General features: G+C 38.6%; 1 protein-coding gene across 1 annotated transcript in view; it reads right to left on the bottom strand.

Moving 5' to 3' along the window:
* Positions 1-22,085, bottom strand: part of BMP5 (bone morphogenetic protein 5) — a 75,571-nt gene that overhangs the window by 39,439 nt on the left and 14,047 nt on the right. The window contains exon 2 of the mRNA XM_038397836.2: positions 7,766-7,958. Within this exon, the coding sequence (XP_038253764.1) occupies positions 7,766-7,958 (193 nt within the window). The remainder of the gene's footprint in view (positions 1-7,765; positions 7,959-22,085) is intronic.

Here is a 22,085-nt window from a genome sequence, read left to right on the forward strand (position 1 = left end):
CCTGGAAAGAGACTGCCTATAACAGAGTCCTTGGTGGTTCCTTTCTCAGGGAGTGGGGAAAACCTGACCACAGGCAGTTATCAGCACCAGCAGTCGTATCTGAGACAGTGCCATTGCGGCTGCTGCCTGTGCTATCATGGCTACCCTACTATTTTTAGCATGCTAGCTCATATGAGAGCTAGCAGAAGTGTGTCCCCACAAGCTAGGAATCAGTCTAGATTTTAGTGCAGACGTACCCTAAGTGTTTTGTGTGGATCATCTCTATGTGTTTGTACAGTACCTAGCACAATAAGCCCTGATCCATGATTGGGGCTTCCTGGGCACAACTGTACTACAAATACATAAAATAATAATATCTTAAAGCAGCATGCAAGTTCAAGTTAAACATTCCATGGTGGGCAAGCATTTGTAACCTCAGAAATCTTTTAGTAAGTGAAGTATCTGATTCAAAATTATTTCTGTCTGAATTAATGGTAAATGATTCAAGTCAAACTTAATTCATCCTTCTCTAAAAACTATACTGATAACTGCACACACCAAGATTATATGTTAAAGAAATACAAAGGGACAACAAGCTTATAAAATACTAAACAAACAGGTTAAAAATTATGGTGGCCTTGGGTAAATGATACTTCAGCCAGCAGCTGTGCAGATGGACATCATAGTGACATGATGGGTAGAAACTGGCATGTCTAAACTGTCAGTTTTAAATGCAGACATAGGCTCTGATTCTGCAACTGTATACAGATGAGTAATTTTACACACAAGATTTTGAGAGATATTGTGCACCTACAGCTCTCATAATAGTCAATGGGAGCTGCAAGTATTCAGCATCTCTAAGAATCAGGCCAACTGACCCACAAGGGACTACAGTATACACAAGTGTGTAAGTGTTTGCAGGATCAGGGCTAAAAAAAGGTGACCTATGGAGAGGAGACTGGCTCTTTATTAAAACAAGATCAATCACATTGAGCCAGTGCTCCCCAATTTTTCTGTTAAGTTATAATGCTAGTGATGACATTCTCCTGCTGTGCTCCTATCTATTTGATTATAGCAGAAATGTGTTAATGACCACACAAGAAGAAAACGTACTGCTTCCTCTGGGTATAACCAACATGAAACAATCCTACAATTCACGAGACCCTGACCCGCTACTCAAACACTGAACACATTAACAGCATACCACAAGCTCATAAAAGGTATTCTCTGGGGTCTTAAATGCCTAATTTTCCTCTAATAAGCAGTTTTATCAGAACTTTAAACATTAAACATCTAGCTGTAAATGAGATGGCCTTCTAAGATGGTTATTTATAAATATTTTTATATCACTTAGTAACAAATGTACACAAAGATGACAATTCTGTAATACTACTTTGGAGCAAAAATATGAGATTTTTAAAAATTGACTGTTTTAATGTTTACTATTCTCTTCAAGAACAAATTACTTAAATTATTAAAACACAAACAGGAAAAAATGTTTACAAAACTCAGGATTTTGTAGTAAATATTTAAAACACATCTGAAACAACTTTACAATGATAACAGAACTGGTAGTTTCATACTCACTCCCCACCAAGGAGTCCATGTGATAATGTCTGTTAAAGATGATTTTCTTTAAGACTCAAATTAGCCTTTAGTCCAGATTTGTCATTTTTGCAGAAGAGCCCTTTACAAGGGACCTGGTCTACCCCACACAATAATGTCAGTGTACACACTACAGCCTTGACCTGTCAATGTAAGTGCCCTACTACATCAACATAATAACTTCACTTCCACAAGAGGCATATGCTTATGTTAGTTAGGGCATCACAGTGTCTGAGTGGACGTTGCCTTACTTACATTGGCTGTTGGCTGGACCCATGCTGGAACCATGAAATTGACAAGAAAGCCAGGCAGTTAGAGCTCAGCTGCCCCTGACTGCCCACTCCCAGCTGGCTATTGCCTGGAGGTTCCCTGTGCCTCATTCAGGGAGCCTAGAAACTCAAGCAGCTGTCCCCCCACCACACACACACACACACACACACACACACACACACAAACACACACACTCACACAGTCTGGGTTGGGAGCGGGGAGTTGCAAAGGCCAGGCTGGAGGGGGGAGGCGAAAGCTGAGGGAGGGCGGGGGAGAGGAGAGGACAGCTGGACTCACAGTGGGCAACTGCCCAGAGCTCAAGCCCTGGCTTTCAGCCTCCCGCCCCGCACACACACACACACACCCCTGCCCCTCTTCAGTTGATGGAAGCACTCCTGGTAAGGATGCGCACCACCGACAGAAGGAGGGTAGTGTGGACATCAGTAATTACTGCGGTGGCTATAAATTCACCTAACACAGGTCAACTTAGAGCTATGGTGTGGACATGCCTAAGGAGTTAGAAACCTTTGGATTTGCACTCCCTCTCTTATTATTCTCCCTTATTGATTCACAAAGCTACTGACTGCTATGTTTTTGACTTGTACCAGAAAGATTCCAAATATGCCCTCAGATATATCCACGAAAAAGCCAGTTGGAGCTGAACATTCTTATACAATAGTGTAACAAGCCCCTAATAATGGGTCTAGTCCTCAACTCAGTTTTAGAGACAAAATCCCTAAAGGGAGTTTTCCCCAACTAATAATCTCAGAGCTGGCTAATATAACTTAGTCTACTTGCACTGCTGCAGCTGACATGAACTTGGCTACTCTGGCATTGGTACTTTGATCTTTTGGTTCTTCCTTCTTCATACAGCAGGATCAGATAGTGTAACTGGCTGTAACATAGGGATTATTCTTCCTCCTTGGCTTTATGTATGGAAAAGTTATTCATTTTAGGGAACTACAGAAACAAGAAATGATAGCTCAAGGGAATGGTAATACAATATAGAGACTTTCACTTCTAGATCACTGCAAAGAATCTAGCCCAGGTAAATAGTAATTTACTACAGAACTTCAAAATATTTGCAACAAAAATTTGATTTTTTTCACATTTTGTTTCAAACTCAGGGTGAAATACTGCCCACTATGGGAGTTTTGCCATTAATTTAACTGGGGCCAGGATGTGACCCTTAATTTGAGCCCATTTCACCCAAAAGTGCACCACATTTTGTGGATTTTCTCCTTTTATCCAATGAAAAGCAAGCATGGGTCCATTCTGAATGGATAAGTAGCTTCAACATTCAGATTCAAAATGCAAAATTTCATATTTTCTATGCAAAAAGTAGCCTATCACATGTAATGAAAACATGAAGGGGGATGAAGTAGCCTGAAAGAAAAGAGTGAACAAAACTGTGAACATCTGGTGAACATCAAAATTCAGGGGGGGAAAATGCCTCCATCACAATATACTCTGGTAGTGACTTAAAGATTTTACCATGAGAAAGGCTATTGTGTGTGTCTAAGCATAATGGGGCTGGTGACCTCAGTCCAGTCCTTCGTGGCCAGCTGTCCATAACAGAAAATCCACCACAGCTGAGAGTCTCAGCAGAGGCAGCTCTGGACAGAATGGATGTGCAGCTCCTGATCCCCAATGGCCAGCTGAGCTGCTCTCTGATTGCAAGAGCTGGGCAGGATAAAGATTCACAAAATCACCTTTGTGAGCCCCTGAATCCTGGGGCAGATCTGTCCCAGGCCACCTCAGGACCACTACAGCAGCTAGCTAGAGATATCCCACTAGTGTTCCTTTTCTCCTATCCTCACTCCCTGAATTGAGGGCTCTGCTGCGGCATCTTTATGCCACCTGACAATCCGCAAAGTACAGGACTAGTTAAGCCTATGACTCTGTTCCACCAGACCAGAGCCAAGTATTTGGCCCATGGATTGCATTACATTCGTCACTGGGAATGGTCAGTCCAGCTCAGGGTTGGAGCACATTGGCAAAGCTATGTAGAAAATCTTGCACTATTGCCTGTGCTTTATGTATTCTTGGGATAAGTTGAGAGGCTGTGTAACAGAGTGAGGTGGAGGAACTTGATCACGGCCAGTGAGCTATACTAGGTGGTCAGTATTAAGGCCCCATTTACCCACTATTTGCCTGGGGGTCTGCCCTTTGTGGGCCTCCTTTAGTCTCTCTGGCTGGGGGATCAAAATAAAGCCACAACACCCCACACTTTCAGTGATACGGTAACTCCTTGCTTAACGTTGTAGTTATGTTCCTGAAAAATGTGACTTTAAGGGACACGATGTTAAGCGGCTCCAATTTCCCCATAAGAATTAATGTAAATGCGGGGGTTAGGTTCCAGGGAAATTTTTTTCACTAGACAAAAGACTTCACACACACACACACACACACACACACACACATACACACACACACACACACACACACACAGAGAAAGTTTTAAACAAACAATTTAATGTTGCTTCACCGTGACAATGATTGTGAAGCTTGGTTGAAGTGGTGGAGTCAGAGGGTGGGATATTTCCCAGGGAATGCCTTACTGCTAAATGGTGAACTAGCAATTGGCTGACCCCTCCAGAGTTAACCCATTATTGTTAATGTAGCCTCCACTCCTCAAGGCAGCACAAATGGAGGGAGGGGAGACAGCATGGCAGACAGAGACAGAGAGACATACTGTGTGTGACACAAAGATGTGCATTTTCCTGTTAAGTAAGCTGACCCCACTCTTAAGTAGACTGCCTTGTTAAGTTAATCAGCAAGCTGAGAGGGCAGCTGCTGCCAGGAAGCTCCCTCCGTCCTGAGCCTGTCTTTTGTCCCCCCTGCTCTATGGAAGATGGGATAAGCAGGGTGCAGAAGCTGGGGGGGAGGGGGACACCCTGACATTAGCCCCCCACTTTTCCCCTTCTCCCCCACACAGCAAGCAGGGGGCTCTGAAGAGCAGCTCCAAGGCAAAGGGCAGGAGCAGCACATGGCAGAGGGGGGAGGGACAGCTGAACTGCTGGCAATTGATAGCCTGTTGGGCAGCTACCGCACAGAGAACTTAGGGGAGTGGGGAGTTGATGGGGGGGCTGCTGGTCCACCCTGGTTCTAAGCCCCCACCAGCTAGCTGCAACAGGCTGCTCTTTCTGCAAGCAGTGGACAAAGCAGGCGGCTACCAAACGACATTATAAGGGAGTACTGCACAACTTTAAATGAGCATGTTCCCTAATTGATCAGCAATGTAACAATGAAACAATGTTAAGCGGGATGACTTTAAGAGAGAAGTTACTGTACTCCCTTCTTGTGTTCCCTGCAAAGGGGAGTGGCACTTCGATAATGCTGCCAATTAGGGTGTCCAGATGTCCCGATTTTATAGGGTCAGTCCCGATTTTTGGGTCTCTCTCTTATATAGGCTCCTATTCCCTCCGTCCCGTCCCGATTTTTCACATTTGCTCTCTGGTCACCCTACTGCCAATGATCCAAACCCATGCAATGAGTTTGGTGAAATCGCTCTGGCCGGGTCTGTAAGATCAGCTCAGCCTGCCTCCCTTACCCTGGGAGTTCATTGTACTCTTCTCAGAGTTGGAGTGAAGGCTTCCGGCCTAGGAGTTCCCTCCACAACTTCAGAAGTCGCTCCTACAGTCTGCTGTTTAGGGCAATCCTCCTCCTCCCCTCCCTGCTGGCTGCAGCTTCCTCCCTATCATGGATGATTGACAGAGCCAGAGCGGTGAGACTACCCCTTCCACAAGGGCTTCTCTGGCCCCTTCCTCATCTTTGTGGGGCCTATACATCTCATCACAGGCTGTCATATGCAAATCTGAAGTGTAGTTCACATACATGTGTGGCCAAACAGCCACAGAGACAGAAAAAGTCTAAGAGTACACAGTCTTTGCTGATGACCTGAAAGTCAACAAAACTGGGCTCTGGTGGTCCAAATGGTGGAAAAAGGTATCTTCCAGAATCTAGGACCACTAGATTATCAAGCATCCCAGATGCCCCAGCACCTTCCCTGCTTAAACCAAGAGACTATCTTACTGAGGGGGTCTACTGACAGCAGTTGCTGTGATATCATACTGGGAGGAAGGAGGCCTCTGAGGTGACCAGGACCTAAACCATTTTTAATGTCCAAACCAATGTTTGGTTTCACTCAGGAGCTAACTGATAGCCCCAAGTAACTATTGTTTACTAAGCAGTTGCAGAATGCAGCAGCCAACTGCAGCTTCTGAATGGTTCTCATGTAGCTCCCAGGTAGAGTACAACCTGGAGGTGACAGACCCATGAATAACTGTAACCAGGTCTGCAAACCAAAACAAACAACTTTCTTGCCAAGCACAAATGATAAACACATTCTTGACAACCACTGCTATTTGGCAGCTGGGAATCCAACAAGCTGTGCAGGTTTCAGACCTCAGCACAAGCAAATGGCAGTGGAGCTGCCCTTTGGACTTGGACTTCTTTATCAGTCTTTTCAATGTATAGAATTTGAAGACCCTGTTTGAATTTGAATTCAAATTTGAAGACCCTGTTTCATTCACACCTTAATTTATAACTATGTAAAGATATTGATGTCCCCTCATGTTCTCATCTTCCTCACGGTACCTTTTTAGAACCTGTTGTCACAGTTCTTTTGAATTGTTTTGCAACATGCATGCCCATGAAATCAGCTCCTGCTCTGCAGATCTATAGAGGCAACATTCTGGTTAGAGGTGACCATTTTCTGTGGTGAGTAATATTCTGAGTAAGATTCTCATTTTAACAATATTCCTTTGTTTTGAAAAATGAAACCCGATTTTGGGTTTTCATTTCCCTTTCTCTGCTACTAACCCTGAAAATGTCCCTTCCGGATGATGTATGAAGTCTCCTGCTAAAATAATGTAGGATCAGATTTTCAAAATGGCTTAGCATCCAGCTGTTCCCATGTAGGCACCTAAAGAAGTGGCCAGATTCTCAAAAGGAAGAATTTCCATGGAAGCCAAGTTCTGAGATCTTTTGACTATTTGGACCCACATATTTAAGCATGAGATTCTCTACATCATTTTGAAAGACCATTTTCAGGGTTAGTAGTAGGAAAGGGAAAACCCAGGATTGGCCTTGCTGCTAGGTTTAAATGAGCACTTCCGGGTGCTGAGCTCCTTTGAAAATCTAATAATTTATTTAGGTGCTGGACACACTTGACAATCTGTCCTATAGAGCTTTCTGTAAACTTGCACTCAAAGATTATTGCTTTGTTCACTTGTAATGCTTTATTTGCATTAAACTTTAATATATGGAGCAAAATGTGTATTTCTCTCACCAACAGAAGCTGGTCCAGTAAAAGATATTACCACATCCACCTTGTCTCTCTAATATCCTGGGACTGACACGACCATAACTACACTGCCTAACTCACTCACAGATACACATAGCAGTCCTTGGCAGTATTTAAACAATAAATAATATTTAAAAATAAATCAATACAGCTCTTGCTTTGACAAAAATAAATAAAGCTGAACTGTACAGTATATAGTAGTTAAATGAAACTTGGCTTGTGGAATCCATATTTCAATGAAGGTTAATTTTTTTAATATTGGCCACTTAAATTGGGCATGCAATTCTGACTTTGCTCATCCAGAACAGTTAATTTAACCCATCTGCACACAGAAACATGGAGAGCATGTATGTGTGCACAGATTAGGTAGTCAGGCTGGAAAAACTCTGCCAACAATGGAGACGTTTTGTACAAGATTTTTTTGTAGCTGAATTTCTGTTGTTTCCCAGGAATTAACAGCCTCTTAAATTAACTGATGGTGACAATATCTTGCAGATGTCCAGATGCAGATGAATTTGTGAAAGATATCCAGTTATCACTTCTCCATTTTAGAGAATGCTAACATGAGGACTTTTTTTTCTTTTCTTTTTAAATAAATAGTACCTGTTCGGGTATTCCTTGATGATCTGATATATGCTAATCTTAATTGTTTCATTCTCAAACCGACTGTAGCTTCGGTCCTTGTAAATCCGGAATTCAGCTGCTGTCACTGCTTCTCCATGTGGGATTTGAGTCAAGTCAAATCGAAACTCTTTGTAGTGCCTTCTTTGATGAGAAAAGTCTTTGTCTCTTTCAACTATGAAAAAAAAATTAAATTAAATTAAAGAGTGAAATGAATATACCAATCCAATCATTAACTGTGCATTCACTATATTTAAAAAAATCTCAATAAACTGGAGGATATAAAACTGTGCAAATAATAAAGCCACAAATCCAGACATACTTCCAGTTAAAGGAAACTCCACAAGCCAAATGGTCTTCAGTTCAAGAGGAAAAACCCTCCGTGGTTTTATACAAATTCCAGAAGTCAGAGTGGAAAGAATATCAAGAAAACTGAAAGAAGTCATGGTGTAAAGCAACTAGAAATATGGATAAAATGAAAGTTGCAGAAGGATTTGATATTTGGGTTTAGTTACATGTACAGCAACAATTATTTGAGACAAACAAATGATCTTGGCATACATGACTGTAGGTAATAATCAGGAAAGAAAACAGGGAAAGCTGACTACTTCTGTCTAAGGCAATAAATTCTGGAACAGTGTTAAGTGCACCATAATTGCTACATATTTAAGAAGAAACTACATCATATAAATTAACACATGCTGTCATCTTATGGCATAAAAGTGTCTTCTTTCAGTGGTATGAGCAAGAGAACCACAAGTCAGAGCTAAGTGGTTCTGGCACCCAAACTGCACATTGAAGCAACACTCCTAGTATAAGTCCCCTCCACACATATATATTAATTCTCTGCCATGTTTTTGTTTATGTACAGTTTCCAATGCTTCTTTTATTGCAGCAAAGTTCCACCAGGAGCTAAAATCTAACCTCATAACTAGTTAATCAGGATTCAACAGTATTTTAAGAACAGAGGCCCAGATCTTCAGCTGAGGTAAATCAGCACAACTCTATTAATATCACCAAACTATGCTAATTTACACTAGCTGAGGTTCTGGCCCAGTAATATGAGAGGACATCTTTGCAGAATATTTGTTTTGATGCATCAAAGAAGCCCACACAATTACTCAATGTGATTTTACATGTATGAAAAACAAGATCACCCATCATTTTTATGCCTATGGGATAATCAGTGATAGATCCCCAACTGCATTAGAGTTCTGTACCTTACTAGATTTGGCAAGTCCAGAGTCAAGAGTTCAGATCCATTCATCTGTCTCATCAAGAGTTAGCGCATGTCTACTAGTGATGGGAGAAGTCCAAAGGGTTCAGAGCTTGAGTTCGGTTCGGATGAGCCGACAAACTGAGTCTCACTAAGCCCCACTACACTCTTTTCCCACACAACCCCTTCTCCTACCATTTTCATTCCACTGATCCAGGGTAGTAACAATTTTGGCCCTGAAGCACTCTACATTAAAAAGGGAAAGGAAAGGAAAACAGAGCTAGGTTTTGAAGTGCGTAGTTAAGGACACAGACATAAAAGTTGTCCTTCCAAAAACGTTGAAATTACTTTCAGAACTGTATTTAAAGCACCTCTGTCAACTCTCAATGCCAGTCCCCAAGTATGAACCTATTATTTAGTCTTTTAAAGCATAACTGGAAATGGATTTCATTAATATAGAATTCTTTAAATGTGCAGATCTGTTGATAAGTTTTGCTTTGTCAGTCTAACATACACAAACTATATTATCTATAAGAAAGTATTATCTTTACTTCAATGAAGATGAAATTTCTCTTGACTGACAAAGAACCATAAAACTCCTCTCTAAACAAATTCAAGGAGTTAGTTAGCCCAAATGCACATTAAGGATCTGAGATTTTGTTCCATGTAAGACAAAGTCATGACAGAAAAGAGGCAGAAGCATGTAAACTAGCCGCTCTGCAGCCAAAGATAAATGGGCTGCCACTGAAGAGAAACAGAATACAGTCTATTTAATACCTCCATCACTAGCTCCTAAACGGCAAGATATATATTGATATCAGACCAGTTTTTAAAGAAATGAGATCCCCTGATCAGCTTACTTAATGCTCCAATAAAGGATCTATATTTTAAACAGGATGACAAATCAATTTCTGTTTTATTGTTCGCAGCTAGACTTTGTATTGCACATTCATGGAAAAATGGACTCTTTCAATGGAATTACAGTATAGAAAAATATGTAAAAGCATTCACACCAAGTACATTCACGAGAGAAGTGTTAAAAAGAGCATCAGAATTTAGAAATTTTGTCAACTTTTTTAGCACACTCAGAGGAGGCGGACACCCCAGCCAACAAGCTAGAATCTTTAGCCAGGTTCTTGGAATATTAACCTGATCCTAAATAAGTAGTAAGTAATGTATGATGTAGTATGTTAACATTTTATTGTAACTGTGCCTCAACCAAAAGTCTAAAAAAATACACACTAAAGTCTTTCATTACTGAAACAGAGTACAGCATGAGTTAGCACATGCAATCACAATGAATTGTTCAGGGATGGTTTTTGGTTTTTTTTTTAATACAGTGAAGATCTTGCTATAAATTATTAATGTCATAATTGAACATTTAAAGACTATGTGGGAGCAGAACATGCCAAGAGTTTTCATTTTTAAAATATTTTAAAAGTAGAATTAATCTGGGCCCAATTCTGCAACCCTTTGATTAGTACTTATTGAAGGAGTTCAGTGGGAGTTCTCATGTCGGTAAGTCCTACTCACTGTGGGTAAGGGTTGCAGAGTTAGGCCCCAAATGGGGATTTCAAATCCCAGAATTACTGGTCTGGTTTTCATGTCTATCTACTTAGCAGTAAATTCAAATTAATAACATTTGTATGGAAACAGTAAGTATCCCCCATGGTATAACTCAGACACAAATAGGATCAGTATTTACAACACACCGTAATACGGTATTGATAGTATTCTCCTAGAAGCACATGCAACTGCTGAAAGAATACTTATCATTTGCTGTTGACTTAAACAAAATTAAATGTATTAAATAGGGCTAACACACATTTTACTTATCTATTTATATTATTTCAAAGAAAAGGCACTACTGCAACATGGAGAACACACGCACGCACACACACATACCCCTCTGTTTTTCTAGTGCATTCTTTTAGTCTTGGTCTTCAATTGAACAGGACAGAAATTACATTCAGACAAATTGAAAAAACAGAGGTAAATGCCAGAAAAATAACTGACTGTCCAAATAAAGAATTGAATAAAAATAAAAGCCATAGGTGAAATCCTGGCTCTATTGAAGTCAATGGATAAACTTCCACTGACTTCAGTGGAGTTGGCATTTCACACTGTAGATTTCAGTATACCAACATGAGAAACTTAAAAGCAAACATAGGTGAACTAGAATGCCTAGCAATCAAATAAGATTTTGAAATAGGCATTACTGACACATAATGGAATTTAAAAAAAACCCCAAACAATGTGATATAATAATAGCTATCTATGAATAATAAAGAAGGGCAGATTAGGTCATAGAAGTGGGGGAGTAACAGTCTTTCTAAGAGAGTCCATATAATCCATTGAAATAAAACTTCTTAGTAGAGAAAATAATACAATAGAATTTGTATAGAGACAAACCCCACACCCCCATATTAACTCTATACTGGTAAGGGATTCCCTTCTGCCAAGGAAATCCTTTTCTGTCCATTCGGGGCAGCTTTCAGGTCCTTTTGCATGCTGAAGTGGCACAAAGGGAGCCATGGTGTCGTCCAGGATCTGGTCCCATGACAAAAAGATTTTAGGAGGTAGAAGTTTCTGAAAGTTATGAGACTCTGAAAAACATGTTCTTATAAAGGAAACACTTAAGCAACCTTAAATATTTACTACTCCAATTTTCTATCATATACATACACACACAAATGCACTAGCTGAAATGCAGCCATCACAGGGATGGATCACAACAGCTGTTTAATGGAGTAAAGTACAGCAATACTATGCAACAGCTAATAACAAGAAGTGAGGAAATATATCTTAACCATTTGAAATTGCAAGGGGAACTTAAATAAATGGAATATAATTACTCAAACTGGAATTTGACTAGAACATCAGAGCAAACGCTGTTATAAAAGGGAGATCTTAAGTTGTTGCAATTGCCCAGGACCTAGGTTTCAAGTCTCATCTTAAAAACAGAACATTGGGGCACTGGTTCACCACCAGCTCAGGGGGGATATTAACAAGAAATGATGGAGTAAATGGCAAAGAGCATTTTTTTGCCAGCCATCAATATGGCCAATGAAACATTCAGTGTCACAATGCATTCATACTAAACTACATTAAAAAAAAAGCCACGTCTAAGAGTTGCTTTATAAAATAGATCACCATTGATCTCAAGAGAAAATATTGGGTTAATTTTTCTGCTGGAGTAAACTGAGTAAAAGGCAGCTCCATTGAAATTGATGCAGAGAATTTGCATTGTCTACATTCTTTGTTCCTAGAGTATACATTTATATTTAGTCATATTAAAACAAATATAATTTGCTTGTGCCCAGTTTACCAAGTGATCCAGATTGCTCTGAATCAGTGACCTGACCTCTTCATTATTTACCACCCCCACCCAATCTGCAAATTAACAGTGATGATATTATGTTTTCTTCTAGGTCACTGAGGAAAAAGTTGAATAGCATGGAGTCAATAAACAATCCCTACAGGACCCCACTGGAAACAAACCTGGCTCAATGACAATTTCCAATTTACATATTACATTTTGAGATTTATCCATTAGCCAGATTTTAATATATTTAATATGTGCCATGTTACTTTTCTATCAAGTTAGTATGACAGAATCTATTTTCCAGAAACCCATGTTGATTTGCATTCATTACATTACCCTCCTTGCTTTTTTATTAATCAAGTTCTATAACAGCTACTTCATTATCTTGCCCAGATTCTAGGCCACACTGACAGGCCTATAACTAGCCAGGTTATAAGGTTTGTTTTACTCTTCTGGAATTTCCACAGTGCTCCAAGACTTATTGAAAATCCACATTAACAGTCCAGTTAGTTCCTCAGTTATCTCTTTAAAAATTCTTGTGTGCAAGTTGTCTGGACTTGCTGATTTAACAATGTCTAATTTTCGTAGCTTCTGTTTAACATCCTTCTGAGATACTAGAGGAATGGAAAGACTTATCACCATATGATCAGACAATATCATCTGTTTCTTCCACAAATACGGATCATCAATATTTATTGAACACTTCTGCCTTTTCTGAATTATTATTGATAATTCTACCATTTCCATCTAATAATGGATCAATACCCATTTTCAGGATTCTTTTTGTTCCCAATCCACTTTTTAAAAAACCTGCATTTTATAGTCCTTAACTGTACTGAGCATAGATTTCTTATGTCCCTTTGCTTCCGTTATGAATTGTAGAAAATTGATGACTTCTGATTTATATTCATTACTATCAACTTCCCCTTTCTTTCATTTATTTTATATATTACATTATTTTTGATAGCTGCCTTCAGTTCCCCTGTATACCAGATCTGTTTCTTAAGCAGTACAGCCTTTCCCGAATGGGGGATTTGTTTTTTGGCATTTAATAAGGTGGTCTTAAAATGATTCCCAATTATAATTCACAATGTTCTAATTAAATTCTTCCTCCCAGTTGATCTGCCTCAAAATTGTTTTTAGCTTTGTGAAATTGACCCAATTAAAGCATCACGTGTACATGTCACTAGTCTGGACTTTACTCTGGTTGCATGTTATAAATGTGATCAAGTCATGATCACTTTTACTGAAATGATCATTAATTTTTTGTTCTCTGATTACTTCCTTTTTTAAAGATAAGGTCGAACAGAGAATTCCTCCATGTTGGCTGCAACACTTTTTGAGTTAAGAAATTGTCATCAATATTGTTTAGAAATTCCGAGGAAGATTTAGTACCATGAGACCTCCAACACAAGTCACTGAAATTGAAGTCCTGCATGATCACAACGTTTTTTTCTACACATTATACATACATATTAAAACTGTGATATTTTACTACTTAGCTTATTGTCACTGTTTCACTGTTAAATATACTTGCACTGGCAAAACTGGTGGGGTTTATAGATCATGTGACTGTAACAGGTCACTTATCCTAATCTCACTAAATTTCACTGTTTGAATTCTTTGCACAAGCACTAAAATAAACTAGTCAGTTTTAACTACCTCAAGGTGAGAGAGGTTACGGTAAGCTGATATACTACAAACTACACTCGTTTACATCTTGAATACAATGAAATGATAGTTTATCTACAGTCAATACTTGTGGTTATCTGACAAAACAGGCCAAAGGTTCCAGGAGTTTTCTCCTGAAGTTACCCAGTCCTGCCTCTAATGACTGATAATTGAAAGCAGAGGCTGGAAATATCAAATGTGGTAGGTGACAGATAAGCAACAGATTAATGCAAATACTTTGTTACAGGACACTAAAAGGTCAGAGGCCCCAGGAATTAGCTATTGTGCTACTGTGAAAAGACAGACATCAAACAGCTATTTACAGCATTCTTGCTCTTCTCTCCAAAAATTCAAAAATTCAAATGACTAGAAATCTATTCTTACTTCCTATGGCTACACTTTATATAACAAACAAAATCACAACAAACGACGAAACTCAGTGAAGGTATGCAGATAGCAGGATTGGTCTAATCTAGAGCAAGGTGAAAGATAAAATCATTGTTTTCCCATATGCAAATATTTTAATTTAATGCATTGAAGAAAAATTAAGAGCCGTATTCAGAACCCCATTCATGTTCTACACTTCAAGCACATGAGGAGACCAAGCTAACACCTACAAACTGTATTTTAAAGCGGTGTATCTTTGTACAGACTTGCACAGTGTGGAAATAAAGGAGTCTAAATTTTACAAGCTAGAAATAGGCTTAATTAAAAAAATATATATGTTTCTCTGCTGTACTCTTGAAGTCCTAAAAATGAAGGACCCAATCCAAAGTATTTTCATTGACCTCAATGGCCTTTGAATAAGGACCACGGTTTTCTACAAGATCCAGAGGTTTTTTTGGTTGAACAGAACCTTCAAATTGAACTGCAGTGAAAAATACTTGAACAACTAAAGTGATAAAAACATCTTTTAACAGAGAACTTAAACAACAGCATAACAGTTACAATTTAAATACTATACGGTTTACTGTGACAGAACACTAGGAGCCAAATTCTGCACTCCCTACTCAGATAAAACCACAACCAAAATCATGAGAATTTTACTTGAGCAAGGAGTGTAAGTCTGCAGTAAGTTAAATTTTCATTGCAGCACTTTTGGTCCTTGAAGAGTACTTTTATTGAAGAACTATATAGTTAAATGATGTGGTATTTGTTATTACTGCCCTGGTTTTATTTAAGCTAATTGTAGGTCTCCAGATGTGGTTTTGAAAGTGTAATATAAATAGATTTTACATATAACGGTCTTTTTTATTAAATTACAAAACATGAAATCTGATGGGTCAAATTCTGCTGCAAGTGACACTAATTTACGTAAGTCCACTGTCATTACACTGAAGCCAAGGAGGTTATTTGTTTACCAGCTCAGCTGAGCAGAATTTGCCCAGTTGTCCTTAACTGAACTAAAAGATACGTTCCACGAACTGTTTGACAAAATGCTGTGCAGATCATGCCAGTTTCAATTTAAAAAATTAGCTGACTAATGTTTATTGAATCCAGTCATTTGATAATACCTCTTTAGTAATTACTCAGAATTATTGAAATATATGAATTAGAACCTGACTCAAAGCAGCGGTGGAATTTATGGAAAGGCTTTCATTCACTGCAGTAGAATGGATCAGAACCTTAGAGAGGAAGGGAACAACTGTGGTTAAATCAATCAAGGGTACTGCAACAAAACTGCACTTTGTTCACTTCTTACAAGGATAGATTAGTTTTAATTATTTATCATTCATAGGATTTTTGTAAATAATTTACTGCAGTATTCAGTATCTTGTAAAAGCCATGAATTCTTAGTATTAAAGGATCTCTCCCAAGCACTTTGCTCTTAAATCTTTGCCAAGAACTGCTGCAACACCACAGGGTTTTTTACTTTTGAGAACAAAAGGGTTTTTATGGGTTAGCCAAATATGAATTTGCAAAAGTCCTAGCTATTGGTTAGCTGGGTCTTTGTGACATTCCTCTCAAAACATCCATGTGACATAATCAACTTTAATAAATGGCAGCAGACATCAATTCTGCAACCAGGAGAAAAAGAAAATTGTGTGTGAAAGAAAGTGAAGTGTAGAAGGGTTTGTAGTAAAATCTATTTCCTCCTCCTTTTAATTCCTTTAAGACGCAAAGCCTGAGCAGTTAAAGTCATCAGGATATTCTCCCAGACTTGTCTTTCCCAGAGTTCCCTCTCTCTGCAATACTTCCAAGAGCTCCAAGGGACAACATCACAGTGTCTACCAGTTCCCCTCTCCTGCACAGACTCCAACGTGCATCAGTGCAAAAAAGCACAATTGGATCTTATCACAAGTAAGCTACCAGTATGTTCTACCAGCAGCATCTTCCGTTCACTTTATATAGGCTAAAATATCCCTGAAGTAAATATACATTTTTAAGAAATAACCAGTCTCACTACATTAACTGTTTTGGTGAAAAGCTAATTTGTAAACATATGGTATTCATTCCATTTATGCCTTCCAAGTCACATGCACTTCCTTTACAAGTCAAAACAAGTATTACACTACAGCTGACCCAAAATTTATTAAATTCTGGAAGGTTTTCAGTTATTGATATTGTAAGTGGAAAAATAATGCTTCATCTTCCCTAAGCTAGTTTGAACCTTGCCAGTGCAACAATATGGATAAGAAATAGCAAAAAATACGGAGTCTAGTTCCTACTGGAACAGGGTTTGGGAAGTGAAAAGCACTGTGAAAAGCTAGGTTTCAGAGTAGCAGCCGTGTTAGTCTGTATTCGCAAAAAGAAAAGGAGTACTTGTGGCACCTTAGAGACTAACAAATTTATTAGAGCATAAGCTTTCGTGAGCTACAGCTCACTTCATCGGATGCATCCGATGAAGTGAGCTGTAGCTCACGAAAGCTTATGCTCTAATAAATTTGTTAGTCTCTAAGATGCCACAAGTACTCCTTTTCTTTTTGTGAAAAGCTAAGTATTATTATCATCGTCATCATGATCATCATCACCACAACAAAAATCAGAAAGAACTGAAAGTAATTTCCATTATATCTTGTTTCCATTGTATGTAAGGCTTGAACCTTTGGAGACAAAACTTCCACTGAATCCTGTAGCCCTGATGCTTGGCTGAAACACACAGCACAACTATCTCTGCACTTCACTAATCCTAGGCCAGCTGTGTACCAGTCCAGTCCCCTGGCTTAAATTAAAGCAGTTTGAGGCTATGCTCTCTTTCCCCCAGCCATGTCACTTGGTGGAGGTAGGGCTAGCATGGGATCTGTCACTGTGGTTCTATGCCACCAACGGCAGTTCTAGCTTTGCTGGGGTAATTAATCCTCCCATAGGCAGCCGAGACAGTTTCAGGACTGCTCTGTGCTGCTGAGGTGTCACAAAACGACTCAACTGAGGGAAGAATCTGGACCAAACAGTTTTTCTTATGAGAAACAAATAAGGACCCTTTATTTCAATCCATCACTTTAAATGATATGACAACATTTATTACATAAGCATGCTAGGCACCGATAACCTCACTCAAAATAGTATGCCCATTAGATATTGGACTGGCATTACCATTTCACTAAGGAAAATAAGTCTTTCAGAAATGAATAAAGTATCATGTAGGTCTAGATCAGAATACATTAGAGCTCCCATTTCAAGCAGGAAGTCAAATTTTCCACATTTATTTCATGTCCTGTTAGGAGACTAGTTTTTACTATACAGCCCTTTATTAATGAAGGCATCTAAGATAATTCATCTGAATACCATGAGCAAGGATATTAATGTTCTCTGCTTTTTCAGTTAAGTCAACTATTCTGATGGCTATGGGGTTTAGAAAAATCAAGTACATATTGATATGGTGTGTCAATAATCTATTATTTTTCCTAATATTTAGCTCTAGTTTTCTCCCATACCAAATGGTTGCAATGAAAGGTAACAATTATAGCCAGGTTTCTTTCCAAACCTAAAGGTCAGGATGTCAGGCCAACACAGCCTGCAGATTAGTGAACCACAGGGGGAAAAAAACTGCTTGAGAACTAGCTGTATACAATGAAAGCTCTGAAACTTTTATTGCTATTGAACGTGTCAGGTTATATTTCAAATCCAGATTCCTGAGCTACGTCTACAGTACATGCAGGAATCGAAGGAATACAAACACATTTCTTTTTCCTCATTCTTGAAACTTTCAGCACCAAACTCTGCCGTAACCTACACCTAGTGCAATCTCATCCAAGTCCCTTGCTTTTTGGTTCCGCAAAGTTTGAACAGTAACTCAATTTATACATTGGGAGAAAGTTGGTCAGAAAATGGGTGTCTGTTATAACTGATTTAACATTCAAAGAATTTGAAGATGGAGTGTAACTTGTGAGAAGGCTGAAGGGAAATGTAGGACCATAAGGCAACTGTCAGGAGTATAGAAGCTAAAGCGCATTTTATTTTCTCGCCTCCTGTTAGTTACTTCTCTCACTATATTCCCCCATCCACCGAATCACAGCAAGTTATTTGACCACTTATGCATTTTCTGACAAACTTCATGCAGCGTTTAACACCGTCCTATTCAGAAGAGGCTTCCATGTGAGCTCTACCTTCTTACTTCATGATCAACTTGCCCTAATAAGGTATGAATCAGTGTAGTAGTGCTCTTTAAAAGTTTACCTACTTTTAGTGGGTTACTGATGTTTTAACATTACCCACACTACCAATTCGATCTAGAATGATCAGTGAATCACATTTTACATGAAATAAGAAATAAAGCAGGGAAACAATTTGTGGTTAAGAAACCCAGTAATTAAAGTTTAACCCTTCAAATACTCATTGGCTGAATAGGCAACTATATGCTGCGATTACTATTAACCGTGCTGAACAATGAACCTCCTGCTATTTCATTTTAGAATGCTGCATTTTAATTTTGACTAAACACTAACCAAAATCAAGCCAGGTGTAACAACGATCATAAATAAATGAACGAATAAATAAATAAATCAAATTTAAAATGTCCAGAATATACAATTTAGAGAAAACAGAAAAAAGCGTATTATAGATGATCACTTTAGAATTACTTTGACACATTAAATATTTTCTTAGTGAGACATTGTAAATATGCTGAAGTTTGCATAAACAACATAATTTAACATATTTTGGGCCAGATCCTGACCTATTATAAATATGTGTACCTCCACTGAAATCAGTGAAGCTACACAGATTTACACCAATGGATTTAGACCACCCTATATATTTTATGCCTTCCATGTTCTAGTTCTGCAACTTATGTAACAATGTCATTTTATTGATTATTGTAAAACTACAAGGAAGTAGTTTAGTTAAAGCATACCAAAAATCTGCAAAGTGCAAAAGGACATTTACTTACTGATCCTTACACCAGACATGTTTGTAATAGTAATCAGAACTGCACTATTTGCTTCACTGTGTGTTTGGATCATGATTTATTCCTGGCCAAATGATAGGATGAGAACAACAAAAACATTTCTTTTGCACCCTAACATTTTTCACATTGGGCACCTTTGCTGAACTGTCCACAACGAAACCCAGAACTCTTTCCTGAATGATTAAAGTGAATTCAGAACTCACCAATCTGCATGAACACTTTGAACAATTCTTTCCCAATGTACAATACCTTACATTTATCAACAGGTTAAAAAAGAGGGGCATTGGATTTGGGGAAGGTTATATGACTCTGGATCTATCTTGCTCCCCATTACCAAAATGCTCCAGGTGCTGCAAGTCAAAGAGCATATTGAAAGCCCCCCCAACTTTCTTCCTTGCTCTGTGGTAGTAGGAGGCCAGTTTGTCTGCCTGTGAAGAACTCAGTTTAGCCATGGGTAGAACCACAATGGATGCCTACCCCTAACCTAGAATGTAGCTGTCTATTGTTTGGATTACTAGGAGTGCGAGACAATCAGAACACTTATATTGATTGCAGAGTCATACATCAATATAATTCATCTCTGGAATAATTAACACAATCTCAAGATGTATTTTATGTGCTACAACTCCAGCTGCTTGGCTGTTAGTGGAGCTTAAACTTAAGAGACAGATACTTGTGTTTGGTAAATTGAGCACTAACATGCTACTCTGTATTTTTATTTCAAATTATATGTTTGTAGAGCCAGGACAATGAGGAAAATTTGACATTTACACAGTGCAGGATCTACCTTTTTCTTGACTGCGGTTTATACTATGCTCTTGTTTCTCCTAGGACTAAAAATAACTACTGGCGTAATCTCTGATGATGGTTCCAAATTATATTTAATAGAAAAATAGCCCTATCTGTTACCCAGCCCATGATTGTACCCTATCTTTTGGGGCTACCTTGCTTTCATGTTCTTGACAATACATTGAAGGCAAGCTGGAACAATTTGGTTGGAGCTGGCCATAATATATCCCACTAGTCCAAAGGGATGTTCATGCCATGTTAACAAAGCAGGCTTCTTTCACATACTGCAGCAAGTGGTGATGTAAACACAGGACAAACATATAGAGCTCAAAATCCCCTTTTAGGAAATTGTATTATAGAGTCTAGTATTCAAATCATTGGATGCTTGCACACTAGTCTGGTCTAGCATATGTGCACAACTCCCCACTGTATGTGAACTTTATGGTATTTGCACATCTGTATCAAGCCTGAAAAAGTGAGCATGCCCTTTGGTATATATCCATTTGAAAAATCTGGTCTTCAGTTTCAGAATTTAAGTTGGAGGGGAGAGGGTAATATTATTCTTGTATATTTAAGTCAGTGCCATAATTCTGACATAAAAAAAACACAAAATCCCTGTTGTCTGTTCACTCTGTAACATGGGCTACACTCTGGATTTTTTTGTATCTCTATCCACATGATAGCGTATGCTATAGAGTCTCACTAAATACGATTCCGGAATGCAAAAGGGGAATTGAAAATGTATTGCTGGAAGACTTTAAGGTGGTTATAAGGGAACACAAGCACACACAATGAGCTATGATAGGAAATATCTGAAATGCGCACTGCAGGCATTAAAAAGAGGAAATGGCTATATTCTGATGTGCCACCTAAAACTGAATAAACATTACTATCTTGTACTCCTTTTCTTCTTGTCTTACAAAAAAAATCCTTCACAAAGTTCACCAGAATACAGGCAGCATTTCCTTTAAGTCATCACATCATATTCTATTATTTTAATTATATTCATTTTTGTCTGAGACCATGAAGCTCATTCATGTCTTTATCTCCTTTTGATTAGACTAGTGCAATGTTCAGCTTGTTGGAGTTGTTTTTTAAACCAAACAGGATCATAATTAAGCACCTTGAAAGAAGGATAGCATCTTCCATAAGTAAATGTGAACATAGGAATCTAACCTGCAGGTTTTGCCTGTGCTACCTCTAAAACTTAGTATTTATTTCAAGAACACTTTTCTTTTCAGAGCCAGGTTCATGAGTAGGTGCCAGATCCACCTAGGTTCTTACAATCCAGAGTCAAACAATTTCTAAATTCCAACTACTACATGGCAAACATTGTGTAACTGGGCTTTTTCTACAATCCTCCACAACCGTAGTTAGTTCTTCACAAAACACTTAAGAGGTTAATTATCTCTGTTTTTAATCATCATTTGATAACATACTCTTCCATACTGTGCTTCTTAAAATCTTTGGCCCAGATCCTCAGTTGGTGTTAATTAGCATTGCTCAAATGAAGTTAATAGAGGTGAATTATTTTACACCAGCTGAGGATTTTGTTTTTCATTTTATTGCTTCTTTTCTTCATCCGTTTTCAGACATGAAGCACTCTGAGAACTTCCTTGTGAGATCTGAACAACAAAACAATAGCAATGCTATTTGTTGGGAGCCTCTCCCATCTTTGCTGCACAGTGAAAGGGCACGTGGAAATCTCCTCCCTCTGGGGGACTGAAGCAGTATCTTCAACCCTAGTGTTCAAAATTCATTAGACAGACACCCTTACACACACAAATCATGGGACTGTCTTAAAAATTTTACTTGCCTTCTGCTTTTTGAACATTTAAGGGCCACATTTTTCTTTGCAACCATAGGATTAGAAACTTCATTAAGAAAAAAAACATAAAAGCTGAGATTCTCACATAAGTCTTGGACTCCAAGAAGACCACCAAACATCATGAGA

Source organism: Dermochelys coriacea, chromosome 3 (assembly GCF_009764565.3).
Source record: "Dermochelys coriacea isolate rDerCor1 chromosome 3, rDerCor1.pri.v4, whole genome shotgun sequence".
In the NCBI taxonomy this organism is placed as follows: domain Eukaryota; kingdom Metazoa; phylum Chordata; order Testudines; family Dermochelyidae; genus Dermochelys; species Dermochelys coriacea.